Raw genomic sequence first — 14823 nt, 5'->3', positions numbered from 1 at the left:
TGGATCCATGTGGAAAGAGCTTCCTCTGGCCACTGTGCTGCAAGTTTCTCAGAGGCATTTGTATGGGGGGAAGGGATCGCCAGGACAATGAGAGCCTCTTTCTCGCAGAGAAAAGCTGCCGGGTTGAGACGGAGCCTATCAGCAACTTTGGTGGTGGGCTGAAAAAAGAAGGCTCGACGTGCATTGTTGAGGCAGAAAGGAAGGGAATCGGGAGCAGAGAAAAGCTGCCACCCCCTTTCTGATTTTCTGAGCGAAAAAGAGTGCAGGTTTCTTTGCAAACAAAAACAAAGCAAACACACAAACGGAACAGGTTACCTCCTGCCTTTCAGATTTATGCTCATTGCATGGTGTGTGGGTGTCCTGCCCGCCACCTCGGAGTCCCAACTTGCTTCACAATGCTTACTTTTATGTGACTTTATGCAGATCCAAAAGAAACACAAGAGCACACACAAAACTGAGAGCCTGCAGCTTTCCAGCGGGATAAACAGAAGGGGCAGGGGGTGGAGACAAACAGTGTCTTATACTGATGGAAGTTAATGCAGCCTCAGGTCATCTCGTTCCTCCCTGCTCCCCACCCGCCCCTTTCCTCCCTTGCATATGAAAAGAAAGGAGGGAACAGAGGGGGATAAGGAGAACGGCAGCTCTGGGAGGAGGAGGAGGAGCTGCGCCTCTTTGGCCAGGAGGTGGGAAAGTGAAAAAAGCTGGATCTAGCCACACAGAAGCAAAGCCGGTCTTGCCTGTCCAGCCAGCAGCAGCAGCAGCAGCAGCAAGAACAGAACTGCCATCTGTAGTAGGGCGACTTTCATCAGAAGCCCCCTCCCTCTTTCCCGCCCCTCCCCAACTTCCCCAAACTTCCCCAAGTCCCGCTCCCGCAGCTCTGGGCACTCCACAAAGTTGCCTCAGCGCGCAAGCCCTAGGGTGTGATCCGATCCAGCGCTGGACCTGAGGAGGGGGGGTAGGAGGACAGTCAGTTTTCCTTGCTCTTCTTCTTCTCCTTCTTCTCCTTCTCCACCGCCCCTCCTCCCGCAGCCCTTGCAGCAGGCTTCGCCTGAGAGGAACATATCTGGCTCCCGTTGGTCCCCGACTCGGGAACTGGGAAGAAGGAAGTCCACTGACGAGTCCCTCCGCAGAGAAGGGGCAGCAGGAGAGAGAGGCGAGTGCCCGGCGGCGGCGCCATCGCTGGCCCCGGGAGGTGTGGGTGCTGTGCTGCTGCTAGGCTGCTGCTAGGGTGAAGGCTCCGGGGCGATGCTGCTGCCGCCCGCCTTCCTGGTTGCCCTGGCCGGGCTGCTGCTGGCGAGCTGGGCGCCGCCGCCGCCGGCGGAGGGCGCGGCGTGCGAGCCGGTGCGTATCCCGCTCTGCAAGTCGCTGCCCTGGAACATGACCAAGATGCCCAACCACCTGCACCACAGCACGCAGGCCAACGCCATCCTGGCCATGGAGCAGTTCGAAGGGCTGCTGGGCGTCCACTGCAGCCCGGACCTGCTCTTCTTCCTCTGCGCCATGTACGCGCCCATCTGCACCATCGACTTCCAGCACGAGCCCATCAAGCCCTGCAAGTCCGTCTGCGAGAGGGCCCGGGCGGGCTGCGAGCCCGTCCTCATCAAGTACGGCCACGCCTGGCCCGAAAGCCTGGCCTGCGACGAGCTGCCCGTCTACGACCGAGGCGTCTGCATCTCCCCAGAGGCCATCGTCACTGCCGAGGGATCCGGTGAGTGAGTGGCCGTCACCTTCTCTTCCCCGCTCCCAGCCCCACCCCCGTCACCCTGCCCTGACCCTCGCAGATCCCCCGCCGGCCGCCACCAAGCATGCCTTCAGGCACTAACCCGAAGCCCTCCGAAGCCTGCCAACTTCCCCTGCTGCTGTGACCCAGCCCAGGATCCCAGGGCATGGCCGAGGGCACGTGCTGACGACGCTTCGTTCCTTGCTGAAGCTAAGCAGGTCTAGCTCTGGGCAGCCCCTGGATGGGAAGCCGCTTGGCAACCCGGTGTAGGCCACCATGGAAGAAAGGTGGGATATAGATGCAATAAGATGCATTAGCAGCTATACTTTGGTCCCTCTCAAGCATGCCAGCCTTTTCCACCACCTGACCTAGTCTCAGGTAAATATTTTCCCTTGACTCCCTCTACTCTGGGCCCATCCAGCCCAAAGGTCTTTGAGGTCAAGCTGTCTCTCCTCCCTGTTTGCTCTCTTCATTTAGCCCCACTTAGTTTCAGGTAAGCCTCTCACATTTCCAGTCATCCCTGGCCACCTGTGCTAACCACCAAATCACAACCCCAATCCAAAATCTCTGTGAGGCCTTAAACCTTGCCCACTTCACCCTCCTGCCCACTCCCCCCCCCCAACCCCGTCCCTCAGTAGGCCTCACTAATCCTAGCAAACTCAAACCAGAAGGGCTATGAAACTGGCCATGTTTCCATCGGCTGACCCTTTCCTCTACTCAACGCCCCACAGCCATAATAATAATCTCTCATCCCAGCAAGCCCTATCACCTCTGAATTCCCCATTCCTAGCTGCCCTGATAGATGACTGCACGCCAACCCTTCTTCTTAAACATTAATCCCTATCTTATCTGAATTTGGTAATAATTCTAGCCCAGCATCTTTCTTCAAATGAGGTGATCCTAGTCTCTGCCTGTTCAATAATCATGTTTTCTTCTGGCTCCTTTTTCCAGTTCCTCATGCTGTCTCTTCAACCTTTCTTGTCACCTAAGGTTATCAGATGAACATTTCAAAAAGAAGTAGTGCTTCTGAAGAAAGTTTCTTTATTGTCTGGAGATGGACACGCATTATGTTTTATGGCAGGAGTTCTCAAACTTAAGTTCCCAGATATTGTTGGACTACAACTCCCATCATCCTCAGCCAGCCACTGAAGCTGGGGATGATGGAAATTGCGGTCCAGCAAGATCTGGGAACCTAAAGTTTGAGAACTCCTGTTCTATAGAAATGTAAGAACCTTGGAGGAGCCTGGCTAGATGAGATGAAGGCTCCCTCTTGTCCAGCATCTTGTGTCCTGTGATGGTCACCCAGATGCTTCTGGGCATAAAAGCAAGAGCCTTCCTCTGCTGCTTGTACCCCTAGCAACTGGTATCCAGAGGAATACCACCTCTGAACTTGGCACTTTAGCTTTTCTGCCTAATAGCTATTGATTATATACATTAAGTATATGAGGTGTGGAGAAGTACTTGCTTTTGTCTGTTTTGAAGCCACTGCTAATAGGTTTCATTGACTGACCTCGAGTACTAGTGTTATGGAAGGAGAATTTCCCCCCTCAGCTTTCGCCATATCACTCTCATCATTTTATGAGCTTCTCTCGTAAATGCCTGAGACACTGCTTTAACCCTCCATGTAGGAAAAGAACTCCAGTCATTCAGTAATATTGGTTCCCTTTTTCTACACCTTTCCGAGCTCTGTAATATCCTTTTTGAGATGGGGGTGACCAGATTATATAGCCAAAATAAATGATCTCTTCTAAAATAAAGAATACCTGGCAATCATCTTCACTCACTTGGTACACCTGAGCCCACTTTGAATCTTACTTGTCCTGAAGCCTTTCCTCTAGTTTAGGGCTGCTCAACTTTGGCCCTCCTGCAGATGTTGGCTTACAACTCGCATCATCCCTCACTACTGGCCACTGTGGCTGTAGTCCAAAAACAGCTGGAGGGCCAAAGTAGAGCAGCTCTGCCCTAGTTGTTCCTTAGCATCTGCTTTGCTTGCAGAAGGTCCCAGATTCAGTCCTTGACATCTCCAGGTAGAGATGGGAAAACTGCTGCTGGTCAGTGTAGACAATTCTGAGCTAGGTGAACCAGCGATCTGTAGAATAATGCAACCTCGTATGTAGCCAATGCAGTTCATTGCAGCTTCACTCTAAGATGCCATCGACACAAAACGTAAATCACATGCAAATCCGATAAACTTCTTTTTGGCCTGTTCTTGTTTGCAGCTGGGGATCATATAGCCAAAGGTATTCCTGTATTCAGAACAAAACTTCTTTCACATAAGATAGGTTCACACAACCTGCCTCAAGTCAGTAAGCCAGAGAAATGTAGGGAACAAGTAGGTAACCAGCAGCATTCACTCCCAGCAGGCATGATGTCTGAACCTGCCTGGGTCCTATTCCCATGCTGCATTACCAACATTTGCTCGCTTTCTGTCACCGAGGTTTGAAGTCTGGTGAAGAAAGTTGGGTGGCAGTATTGGAACCGGACTTGGGTGGATTTAGATGTCACATCCACCGGAAGCACATGCTGCTGGTTACTTACTTCCCCCCATTTCCCTGGTTAATTGACTTGAGGCGGGTCATGTGAACCTGCCCATAGAAAACTAGATGCCAAAGTCCTAGGCTTTACATGCTGTGTAGAGGAGTTTCCCCCCTTTGTGGGGAAAATTGTGACCTCGCATCTACAGTCTGATATGGTAGCGTCCAAGAACTGTGGGCTCGTTCTAAAGCACACGTGGGCTGTCTTTTACATCTCTTGTGTCCATCTAGCATTTTCCTTTCATCTCCCTAGCTTCAGATCCTTTTGTAAACTCAGTGGAGGTCAGAAAATCATTGATGATTTCAGCCCTGAAACTGCTAGAGTGGGTTTGTGATTCACAACAGAATGTTCACTGAATCCAAAGGTGGCTTTTCATAATTATTAACCTACAGTTTCCAGGACTGAACTAGGCGTTACTAGGCTAAATGCATGCAGCTCACCCCCACTAGGCTTTTTCTTTTCCTGGAGGAGCAGGAAAAAGCTGGGAGCAGCTTTTGGAGGAGCCCTGTGAAGGAGAAAAGTGGCAGGGGAGGTAGCAGGTACCTTAGCAGGCAGGGAAAGGGTTATGCACTCCTCCTCCTGCTGCTTCTGTGCTTCACATTGCCCTCACAAGGACTGCTCTTTTTAAAAGTTGGGCTGCCCAACTTTGGCCCTCAGCTGTTTTCTGAGTGGACTACAACTCCCATCATCCCCAGACACAGTGGCCAATAGGGATGATGGGAGTTGTAGTCTAACATTTGCAGGAAGACTGAAGTTGTGCAGTCCTGTTTTAAAGGACAGTTGGAAGTGACATACACACGTTTTAAAGTCAGATTAGCTTTTGCCCTCCGAGGGTTCAAAAAAAATCCTGTATTTTTTCTTTAGTTCATAATTGGCACCAGCCTATGTGCATTACCAGCAGCCTGATATCCCTCCCATCCCCATGTAATTTGTATGAATAGGGCGGAAAAGGCAGCCTCACTGCAGGAGATATTGCACCTTTTAAAAATTGGGGGAAATTCTCCACGCAAGGAAGCTCATTTCAAAAGAACAGGCAAGGAAACAAAAAAGGGGAAACAGTGTTTCTTTGATATGGGTGACAGAGGCAGGGAGGGAGAGCTGGCATTAACTGCTTTATTTTTGAAATATATAGTGGCACATATTAGTGCCACTATATCTATATCTATATCTATATCTATATCTATATCTATATCTATATCTATATCTATATCTATATCTATATCTATCTATCTATCTAGTGGCACTCCTAAAAGCTAACCTAAATGTCTGGAATGTTTGAATGTGTGAGGGGGGAAGATAGGGGGATGGGACCATAGCTCAGTGGAAGAGCATCTGCTTTGCATGCAGAAGGGATGTGGCATCTCCATGTAGGACTGGGAAAATCTGTGTCTGAAACCCTGGAGAAGTGCTGTTGCCGGTCTGTGAAGACAACACTGAGAATGATGGACCAATGGTCTGATGCTGTATAAGGCCGGCCCCTATGTTGTGCTGTGTGTAAGCATTGATTTCATGGGCACTATTGGATAGGTGCCCTCAAAACTAATGCAGCTTCTGGTCTCAGTATTACAATAAATGTGCTAACTTCCGAGGGGAGAACATCCCATGGTTTTGCACTGAGAGTATCTCATTGTTTCAGTGCTGAGAAAATCATGCACTTTTCTTGCAACAGAAGTGCTGGCTCATAGAAGGATATCAGATTATCAGCTGCAGTTGGTGAGAAAATAATTTTAAAAGGCTCACATTCCCACCCCACTCCCTTATACCTCAGTGCCTTTTCTCCATGCAAGCACTGCTTGGCTTGGGATGGAAGTCCATGGAGTGGACTGCAGGATCCCTGGGAGGGTAGCAGTGTAGGACTGTCCAGAGGCAGGGCTGTGCCCAAGAAAGGAAGCTGCCGCCTTGGTACCAGCCATCCCGACTTGACAGGATGCCTCTTTCCCTTGGTGGCAGTAATGCTGATGCCACCACAGGCAGAGAGGGATGTGGTGACTTTCCTCCCTTTGGTGGTGACAGGGATCCCCCTGATCTCCCCAGAACAGAGCAGCCATCAAAGAGGCTCTTTTGCTCCTCTACCAAGAGAAGAATAAAGTGGTCAAGAAGATGCCTCTTCCTTGCTCTTCGTTTGGTGTTGGTAGCATTGGTGTCATTTGATGGCACTGATCTTTCCCGTGTGCTCTCCAGATGCCAGCAGGATAGCATCAGAGAGGCAGCATAACCAAGGGACAGAAGCAGAAAATGAGTTGTCGTGTGCCTGGTTGTCATGTCTCCTTGCATTTAATCTCAACTTTGAAATGGTTCAAAAGAGACGTCTATTTGGTTGAGAAAAACTTCACAAAATTTTGTTCAGGAGCGTGGTTGGGAAAACAAAAAAGTTACCAACGTTTATCATCAAAACAGCAGTTATGTAATTAATGATTATTGATGGGCAGTCTGTTCTTTACATTGATAAAAGCACAATAATAAACTTTTTTCAGGACCTCTTTAATGTGCAAATAAATAAAACAAAACAGATGTTAAAATAGCAAATATGTTGATGTTACACATCAGCTTCAGTGCTATACAGTGGTGATTGAAACGTGCTCTTGAGTACAATACTTCAACATCATGACTCAGCAAAACTGACAGTAATTAGCTAATCCTGTTTCAGTGTCAACCAGTCCTGCTACAAAAACCCCAATATCTCATAAGCAGAGTGGAACAGTAAAAATTCCCACTCTCACATAATAGGAATGGTGAGTAATAATGGGAGGGAAAGAGTAAAAGTTCACCTTCACTCAATAGCCAATGAATTTCATCGCTTCCCTTATTTCTTCTTTAACCTTTTTGGTGTATTCACTACTCTACCTTGGTGTTATTCTTTAACATGCCCTGCCCATGGATTTGTTCCATAATTCTATTATGTGCTCCAGCACAATAATAACTTTTATAGCAAGCATTTTTGGTTTTGCAGTATTAAGATCGATTTGGTTCAGTCCAAGATATTACATTGTACTTCTTTACTCTGTGAGCCCTTTGGGGACAAGGAACCATCTTATTAATTATTATTTTGTTTTTCTATGTAAACCACTTTGAGAACTTTTGTTGAAAAGTTGTATAAAAATATTCATAATAGAAATAGTGGAAGTATCTGATAGAGAGAGTGAGGGAGTAAGGGCACTTTTTGATACATAGTGGAGAAGAGACTATTGGCTGGTTGGGATCTATTTTCAGCTTTTGCTTCTGTTGAACTGACAGCTTAGTTAGGGCTTAGTCGAAGAGATGCCGCTTTGGTTGTGGCCTTCTCTACATCCAATATACCTGGAATGGCAAATGTGGGTGGATTGAACCTGGTGTGCTAGTGCCATGTTGGGGCTGCACATCTTTGGCCCTCTAGCTGTTGTTGAACTGCAAGTCTCATCATCCCTGACTGTGGCTGGGGATGGTGGGAGTTGTAGTACAAAAAACAGCTGGAGGAGGGCTGAAGTTGTGCATTCTTGCTCTGTGTCTTTGAGAATTCCCCTCTGCTTTTCTTTCCCAGCACTGTTTTCTTGAGGCAAGTCAGTTGCCTGAAGCTGCTGTTTGCCACATGGGAGAAAGCTTCCAGAGTGTTTTTCACACAGCAGAGTTTCCTATGAGGCTTTTCTGCAAGTGCGAAGTTGTCCCCCCCCCCTTCAAAAAGTGGATTTTTTTTTTTAAAACCCTGAATATAAATCAGGCTATACTCTTAATGCACAATGGAAAACCCAAATCGTGTTTGAAATGCTCCCTGATAGCTCGCAGGGACTTCAGGGAAAATCTGGCTGATATGTGAACACACACCCTCCATTCTGGAGGATATGCAGGCTAAAAGCCCTGTGTGAAAATCACCCAGGTACCTCTTTGTTTGGTATACGTTAGTTTTCCCCTAGGGGAAAATAGCAGCTTAAGATGACAGTCTTCACTGGAAAATTAGCACAGGAGGGGGAAATTAACTTTCTTCCTGTCCCTGCATTATTACCACAGTCCTGATCAAAATTGCTGCTCTCCTCCTGCACAACTGCTATTCATTCTTTTAAACAACAGAGATGATCTAGTCAGAGATCTCTTGCTATCACATCTAAGTTTCAAGAGCAGAGGATTCTGGGTCTTTTATTTTTTTTTGGAGAGGGTAAACCCAGTTCATGTAGATTGCTAGCCAGGCTGGTTGGTCCTCACTAGTTTTATAGGAGCCAGAGTTGTGGGAATGGGAAGTGCACCCTTGAAGACACATTGAGACTGTGCATCACAATGAATATCAGTAAAGGTGGAAAAGGTGTTTGTCAGGGAGGCTTGGCCGCCAGTACTGGTCCACTTATAGAAGAGCCTTGAAAAGCTGGCAAGGCACCTCAGTGTTCCTTGGAACACTGCTCAAAAACTCTGCATAATATTGACAGACAATTAAGTTGAACCAGTAGGATGCTATATGGCAACCAGAGCAATGTTGAAATACCACTGAAGAAATCAGTGGGAGCATTGACTGAATACCACTGAAATCAATGGGATCTAAGCATCTAAATATGTCCTTAAGTGCCATTGGTTCAAATGGGACATTACTGTGCCTGATCTTTTCTGGACTTTACCTGGTGCCTGAAATGCAAAGCCCTGCACACAAGATATTCATCTGTGCAATGAATCGCTTTATCAATCAATCAGTCAATCAATCATGCTGTCTTTACCCATCTGCCAAAGTGTCTTAAAGTGCTATAAAAATTCAGGAAACAGAAAAAGTGCAAAACCTGCGGATTCATACGTGTATTTTGCAAAGATAGCATTCTGAATTAAGGCTTGGGAAATACAGAACAGCCACATGAAGACATCCTGCTATTAAAATGGCCAGGTGAGGAAAGGGAGTAAGGACATATAGGAGATTCTTCAAAAGTATAAAATGGATAAGTAAGGTTGCACTTCTTCTTTTGCAACCTTGTTTTTTCATGTCTTCAAAGCCCTGTTCAGACATTATGTTGTACAAGTGTACAGACATTTCTGTGTGAATGATTGTACCTGCATTCATTTTAAAAGTAAACCTGCATACAGCCCCCCCCCCCCAATCCATGGTACAAATAGGAAGTTTACTTCTGTACATGCATTGAACATAACGTGTTAATAACTGTACCTATGTACAGATCTGTGTATAAGTGTTAAACATAGCATGTGAACAGGACTCATATTTTATTGTATTTACTACATTTTTATCCTTCTCTTCCTTTGCAGAGCTCAAGGTGCAGTGTTCCCTCTAAGGTGTGTGCATAAGCGCATGCTGACAGGGTGTTTTTTTAAAAAATATCAGCTCAATTAATTTTAGATCCTGCTCAGGCTGAATCAGGAAGGTCCCATTCTGAATGCACATGTGCACATACTGCCTTGATACTGCCACCCAGAACAAAACTCATTCCACACACAGATGAAAAAAATTAGAGGGAACTCTGTCAGGGTGCCATACATGGTTTTTCTCTTCCTTGTAGGTTTTTCTCTTCCTTTGTAGTAGGTTAGGCTGAGAACTGGTGACTGGACCAAGATCACTCAGAAATCTGAACCTAGGTCACCTTGGGCCTAGTTTGACCCTTGTCCCACAGTGGCAGATGACAGTGATAGATCGCTCTCTGCCCTATCAGCTTATATTTGTACCAGCTGACTGCATGATGGCTTGTTCTTGCATAGCTTCCACCAATACCTTATAGTGCCATCTTGGATTCTGACCCATTTGAAACATCAGGCATTGCTGTCTTGTTGAAGCCTTCACAGTTTTCTCTGCCTGAATGTCCCAGCTTGGTCCGTCTCCCTCCTCCAGCTATTCCCAGTTTCTGGTTCTTTCTTGCCTTGTATTTTGACATCTGCTCTTCAGACTCCAGCCATCTCCCCGGGCCTGTCTATAGACAGACTGTAGACTGTTGTTGCAGCTGTGCTGGGCTGATACCTGCTGGGAAGGTTTCAGCGCAAGTGGTTTTGAGTGCCCAAGTGAGGAGGGAGTTTGTGAATGTCTCATATTGAAGCGTTTGCAAGCTCCATCCTCCATAGTGCAGAGATGCTTTCCAAAGGGCCTTAAAAACAGATCTGTACTGAGGGAGGCTTGGCAGGGCTGCAGCCATTCAACAGCAGTCACACTCCAAACTGAAGAGAAGTCGTTTCTGTCAAATTGCCCCAAAGTTACCTATTACCGAGGACCACAAGCAGCACAATAGCCTCTTTGAAGGATTCCAGCATGAAATCCATGAACGCTTTCTTTCACTGAATGGGAACATGATGACATTCTAAATGCTGGAGTTTGAAAATTTTTTTTTAATAACAAACACTCCAGCCACTATGTAGAAGCCATCTTTCCCCTCTCTGCCCCCAATGGAATAAAAATTCACCTACTAAAAGTAGAATGAAATATTTTTATTCTACATTTCAAAACGGAGTCGAGGGTTTGGCCTCTGTGCCAAGAAAGAGACTTCTTTTTCTATCCCAGCTGCAGTGGAAGTGCACAGGTAAGGAGAGCACTGCTAATTAATATTGCCCACCGACATGAAGTTAACGTTCCAGATAAAGTAGTTTATTTAGGAAATCTATCAGGGAGATAGAGAAAGCCTGCATGCCTTGCTGCTAGCTACATGCAGGAAGTTGGACGGGAGAAAAAGGAAGCCTCTGTTCAGATGAGAGAATGAAACCTGAGACTATCAGACTAACAAAGGAGAAGCAGAGTAAAGAAAGTGTAGTAAAAGAGGGAATGCCCTTACTGGCAGTTTCTATCCCAGAGACGTATGTTTTTGGCAGTATAAAAATATGTTACGTACATACATGCATACATACTTATACATACATACATACATACATACATACATACATACATAAAGCCCCTAGTGGTCAATAGGGTTGCTGGTGCAAAGATTGGATGCCATGCAGGAGCTGCACCTCCAGAAATGTAGAGGGGGAGCCTGGGACATTTGTAGCAGGGGCCACGGTGGGTAGGCCCTTCAGACTGCTGATCATGAGATATGACGAGAATGTGTAGGAGGTAGGTGAGGGAGGATGCAAGGGCCTGTAGCCTCAACCGTGGCACCATCATGTAGCTTGGGCTTCTCAGCAACATTATAGGGGCATTAGAGTAGAGCGAGAAAATCACTCTAACTGCATGGTTTCTGCATATAGCTTATGCAGTAACAGTGCCACAAAGATATTATTTAAGGGGTTTCTGTGTAGCGGTTGTAACTTAGAGATCGGCCCTAGTTAGATCTCTAGGGGCCTAGTCACACGTACCAGTCTCATCTGATTGCTAGGCATTAGGACTGTATGAAGCAGCCCCACTTCAATTCAGGGACTGCTTTGGAGGGATCCCCATTTCACTTTGGGCCCAATCCTTAGGGGCCCCCCTCTCCTAAACATACCACTTACATGTCTGGGCAGGGGCAATAAGTGGGGCACTTTCCTATATCTTTTCTCCCAGTGGTAAGGGAGCAGGCATTCTCTTCCAGAGTTTGTATTTAAAATCTCTCCCCCCCCCCCCCCACTTTGCTTTCCCTGGAGTCCTGGGAATGATGAGGGTGCCTGGGAGTTGTAGTCTTTTGAGGCTGTGGATATTGCTGCGGTCTCATAAAGCACTCCATTTCTCAGAAGCACCTACATCATACTTAGGATTCTGGTGAAAATAAGTTGCAGGGAGTAGTTTTAAGTACAACTATAGAAGATGGTGCCTGATCCCTAGCTGCTGGGAACAAAGTTATAGGAAAGTGGCCTGTCTCTTGCCAACTGCCAGGTAAGTCATATTGTTAAGGGGGTGCAGCGATGATGCAAAGCTTCAGAGGGATGAAAGGTTTGATGCAGTTTGCTTCACTGACTCCAGCCAGACAGTGCTTTGTTTTGGGCCAAAGCTGAATAGGCTCACTAAGCTTTGCACAGGCCTACTAGGCATCCCCAGAGAGGAGGGCACTTCAGGACAGTTGAGGGAGGCCTCCAGCTCTCCCCAGGGATGCCTAGCAGTCAAATGAGAGCAGCATGTGACAAGGCCCCAAGATATGCCTAGAATCAATGGAAAAGGCCTTGCTGGGACCTGATGTGGCAGTCAAGATTAATGGTCTTCTGTGCATGCTGGGTTAGGGGAAGTGTAGTGAGTTAAGGGCCTCCAAGCATATCTCCCTCTGTGCCCAAAATGAATTTATCTTCGGAACCCTGCCGAAGATAGAGTTGTGAAATAGATTTATTGGAGTTGCAAAGCTACTTGTGAGTGAGCCAGGGAAAAGAGCAAGGGAGCCTGTTGCTGGAGAACTATCAGCCCACATTTTCTTTCTCATGAACAACTGACAAGTCATACTGTAGAACGTTATCCAATGAAATTTTTTTTTGATGAATTATTCTTTCCCCCTCTTGTTGCAGGGATTGTAGACCAGGATCACTGATGAGCGGGGATGGGGATGGGGATGCTGGTGGGGCGGGGGGGGGGAGCAAACAAGCAGCAGCTGCCAGCTGCATCCCCTGACCTCCCTTCTCTCCCCATCCCCGCCCTGGCTGCTTCCCTCGCCCCCAGCTTCCTGGGCTGGTCATTTGCTCAGTTGCCTCCAAAACATATTTTTTCCCTTCTCTCAAGCAACCAGGTGAATGACCTGCCCAGGAGGCGGGGTAAGCAGCACATGTGGGAGAGGCAGTCAGGGAAGAGAGATCAGGGAATTCAGCTGCTGCTTGTTTGCCACCCCCACCACCCAACTCATTGGTACTGGCCGCTACTGCCTCTAAATATTTGCTCCAGTCTGCTTGCCCGTGAAGGTGGCCTGGTGTCTCTCCTGTGATCCTGTGGTTTGCAGTGCTGTTCAGCAGATGCCCATTCCTAATAGTTATTTCCTAACCTGGCATACTTTAGGGTTAGGCCATTAGATTCTGAAAGTGGAAGTATTGAAAATTCATAGGAAATGTTTTGTCCGTAGTATGACTGCAATATAAAATGGAACTTAATTGCAGCTGAGGGCCACATTAGAGACTGGGGAGGCCAACTTGAGGCTTTGCAGCTTAATTCCCATCTTCCCCAGCTGCAATAAATTTATTTAGTTAGTTATTTTTTACATTTTTCTACCACCTTTCTGCCTTGACCTGGGAATTAACTTCCCTGTATGCCATGGGGCATGACGAGAATTGCCACTTGCTGCCCTATTTGATGTAGAGGATATGTACATCACATCACATGTATACATTATATGTTGAAAGCAGCATATAAATATTCGTAGTAGTAGTAGAGAGTTGGTGTAGCACAGTGACTTAAAGACTAAATTGTGAACCAGAATTCCCCCTGTCAGATCTTGGCTCTGCCAGGAACTCACTAGTGATCTCAAGCAACGCTCAGCTCCCCAGCTGCGATATAGGGGGATAATACCACCTTACAGCAGGTTCTTAAGCTTGAGTCCCCAGGTGGCATTGTTTTACAACTCCCACGATAGCCTTTGGCCGGTGTGGCTGGGGATGATGGGAGTTGTAGTCCAGCAACAGCTGCGGATCCAAATTTAAGAATCCTGGTCTTGCTGAGTGGTTTCAAAAATAACAGGGTGGATAAAAATCAATGATTTTTTTTTTAATGGAAAAAAATGGATTTTTAAAATTTAAATTGGATTTTTAAATTTAAATCAGATTTTTTTAAAAATAAAATGCTTTTTGAGGGAAAAAATCTATCTAAAGATAGTTTCCTATTTAAGATACATTATAGTCCAAAGATATTCATCGTGAAATAAGGATTAGTTTTTAATTATGTAGCATGAGGCTATATATATGCAATGTTTAAATTTTTTGGTAAATGAATTCCATTAATCCGTTCACAATATCATGTGATTATTTTGGGCAATTTTTCTATCTAGAAGAGGACCAAAAATGAAACCCTCATCTGGTTGTAAATATTAAGATTATACCAGCAAGAATGAGTCTTTATGTAGAAAACCATGATTTAAATCTAGTCTTACTGACTAGTGATTTAAATCGTGGTTTAAATCGTGGTTTAAATTGATTCGATTTAAATCAAATTCACCCTGAAAGATAATACTTTATATCATCAAGATAATACTTGTGAAGTGCTTCGCACACGTAAAAAATGCTATACAAATACAAAGGATAATGGTGGTGGGGTGGGGGCAGAAGAGTCACTTCCTGTGAACGTCTAACCTGACTCTCATTGGTGGCCAGAATGTGGCTTCCCAAATGGACTGTCCTCAGATCATAGAAAGCTCCCTCTTGTGTCTCCTTGACACCGCCATTGTGTGAAGCCTACCCTGCCTGGGAGCCATTCTGTGTGTTATACAGTGGCGGTGAGCTGAATTCTGGACTGTATCACTTCTGCAGAATTGACAGTGCGAGTTAGTGTGCTAATCGCGTATCTGCATAGAGGGCAATTGGTCACGGAGGAGGAGCAGGGCTTTAATTGTTGTGTAGAAGACAGAATTTTGGCAGGTGAAACCTTGTCATGCAGTTATAATAAGAATAGGTGTGTCTGCAGTGCATGCTTGGTATTTCTAGAGCACTTTCCCCAAGTGATGTATTTTCTAATTACATCATATTTGGTCATCAACTGGGTAAACAATATTTAGGTTGATTATTTACTGGCCTTTTAACCAGTGGATTGA

General features: G+C 46.1%; 1 protein-coding gene across 2 annotated transcripts in view; it reads left to right on the top strand.

Moving 5' to 3' along the window:
• Positions 1-561: 561 nt before the first annotated feature.
• The window catches only part of FRZB (frizzled related protein), a 49192-nt gene continuing 34930 nt past the window's right edge, over positions 562-14823 (top strand). For both annotated transcript variants that reach the window (XM_053286645.1, XM_053286644.1), the window contains exon 1: positions 562-1708. In XM_053286645.1, coding sequence (XP_053142620.1) covers positions 1246-1708 — 463 coding nt within the window. In that variant the 5' untranslated portion in view covers positions 562-1245. The remainder of the gene's footprint in view (positions 1709-14823) is intronic.

This window comes from Hemicordylus capensis, chromosome 1, assembly GCF_027244095.1.
Source record: "Hemicordylus capensis ecotype Gifberg chromosome 1, rHemCap1.1.pri, whole genome shotgun sequence".
Classification (NCBI taxonomy): Eukaryota; Metazoa; Chordata; class Lepidosauria; order Squamata; family Cordylidae; genus Hemicordylus; species Hemicordylus capensis.
Note: the sequence above shows the minus strand (reverse complement) of the source record. Positions and strands in the feature narration are given on the sequence as shown.